This window comes from Myotis davidii, unplaced genomic scaffold (genome assembly GCF_000327345.1).
Source record: "Myotis davidii unplaced genomic scaffold, ASM32734v1 C62338141, whole genome shotgun sequence".
Lineage (NCBI taxonomy): Eukaryota > Metazoa > Chordata > Mammalia > Chiroptera > Vespertilionidae > Myotis > Myotis davidii.
The window spans coordinates 1-443 of NW_006343121.1; the positions used below are offsets into that span (position 1 = coordinate 1).

Below are 443 nucleotides of genomic sequence, written 5' to 3' on the forward strand. Positions count from 1 at the left end.
AGCCGCGGAGGGTCTTCTGATCACCAGAGGCGGAACCGCACCCGCAGCCGCACCAGCAGAGCTGAATTGACCTTCTCTGTGAGCCACCTGGAGCACCTCCTGCGGGACGGCCACTACACCCAGCGCCTCAGCGCCAATGCACCTGTGTACCTGGCGGCCATCATCCAGTACCTGACGGCCACGGTCCTGGAGCTGGCGGGCAACGAGGCCCAGAAAATCGGCTGCAGGCGCATCACCCCGGCGGTGCTGGACATGGCGATCCACAACAACGCACTGCTCAGCGGCTTCTTCGAGAACACCACCATCTCCCAAGTGGCCCCGGGCAGGCGGTAGCTTCCCAACATGACCTGGGCTCCCCGGGCCTCGGCCCACTCACAGCCCAGGCAGCCCGGGCCTGTCTGGCGCCTTGGGCCAAGTTACTGAAAATAAAGTGTTGAAGGAAA

At 64.1% G+C, this 443-nt stretch overlaps 1 protein-coding gene across 1 annotated transcript; it reads left to right on the top strand.

Annotated features, from left to right (window-relative positions):
* Positions 1-6: 6 nt before the first annotated feature.
* LOC102766891 (histone H2A-Bbd type 2/3-like) lies at positions 7-437 on the top strand (the record flags this gene model as incomplete). The annotated part of the gene is made up of 1 exon (XM_006777447.1): positions 7-437. A coding segment is annotated over one exon (327 nt), but the record flags the coding sequence as incomplete, so codon positions are not given.
* Positions 438-443: the final 6 nt, after the last annotated feature.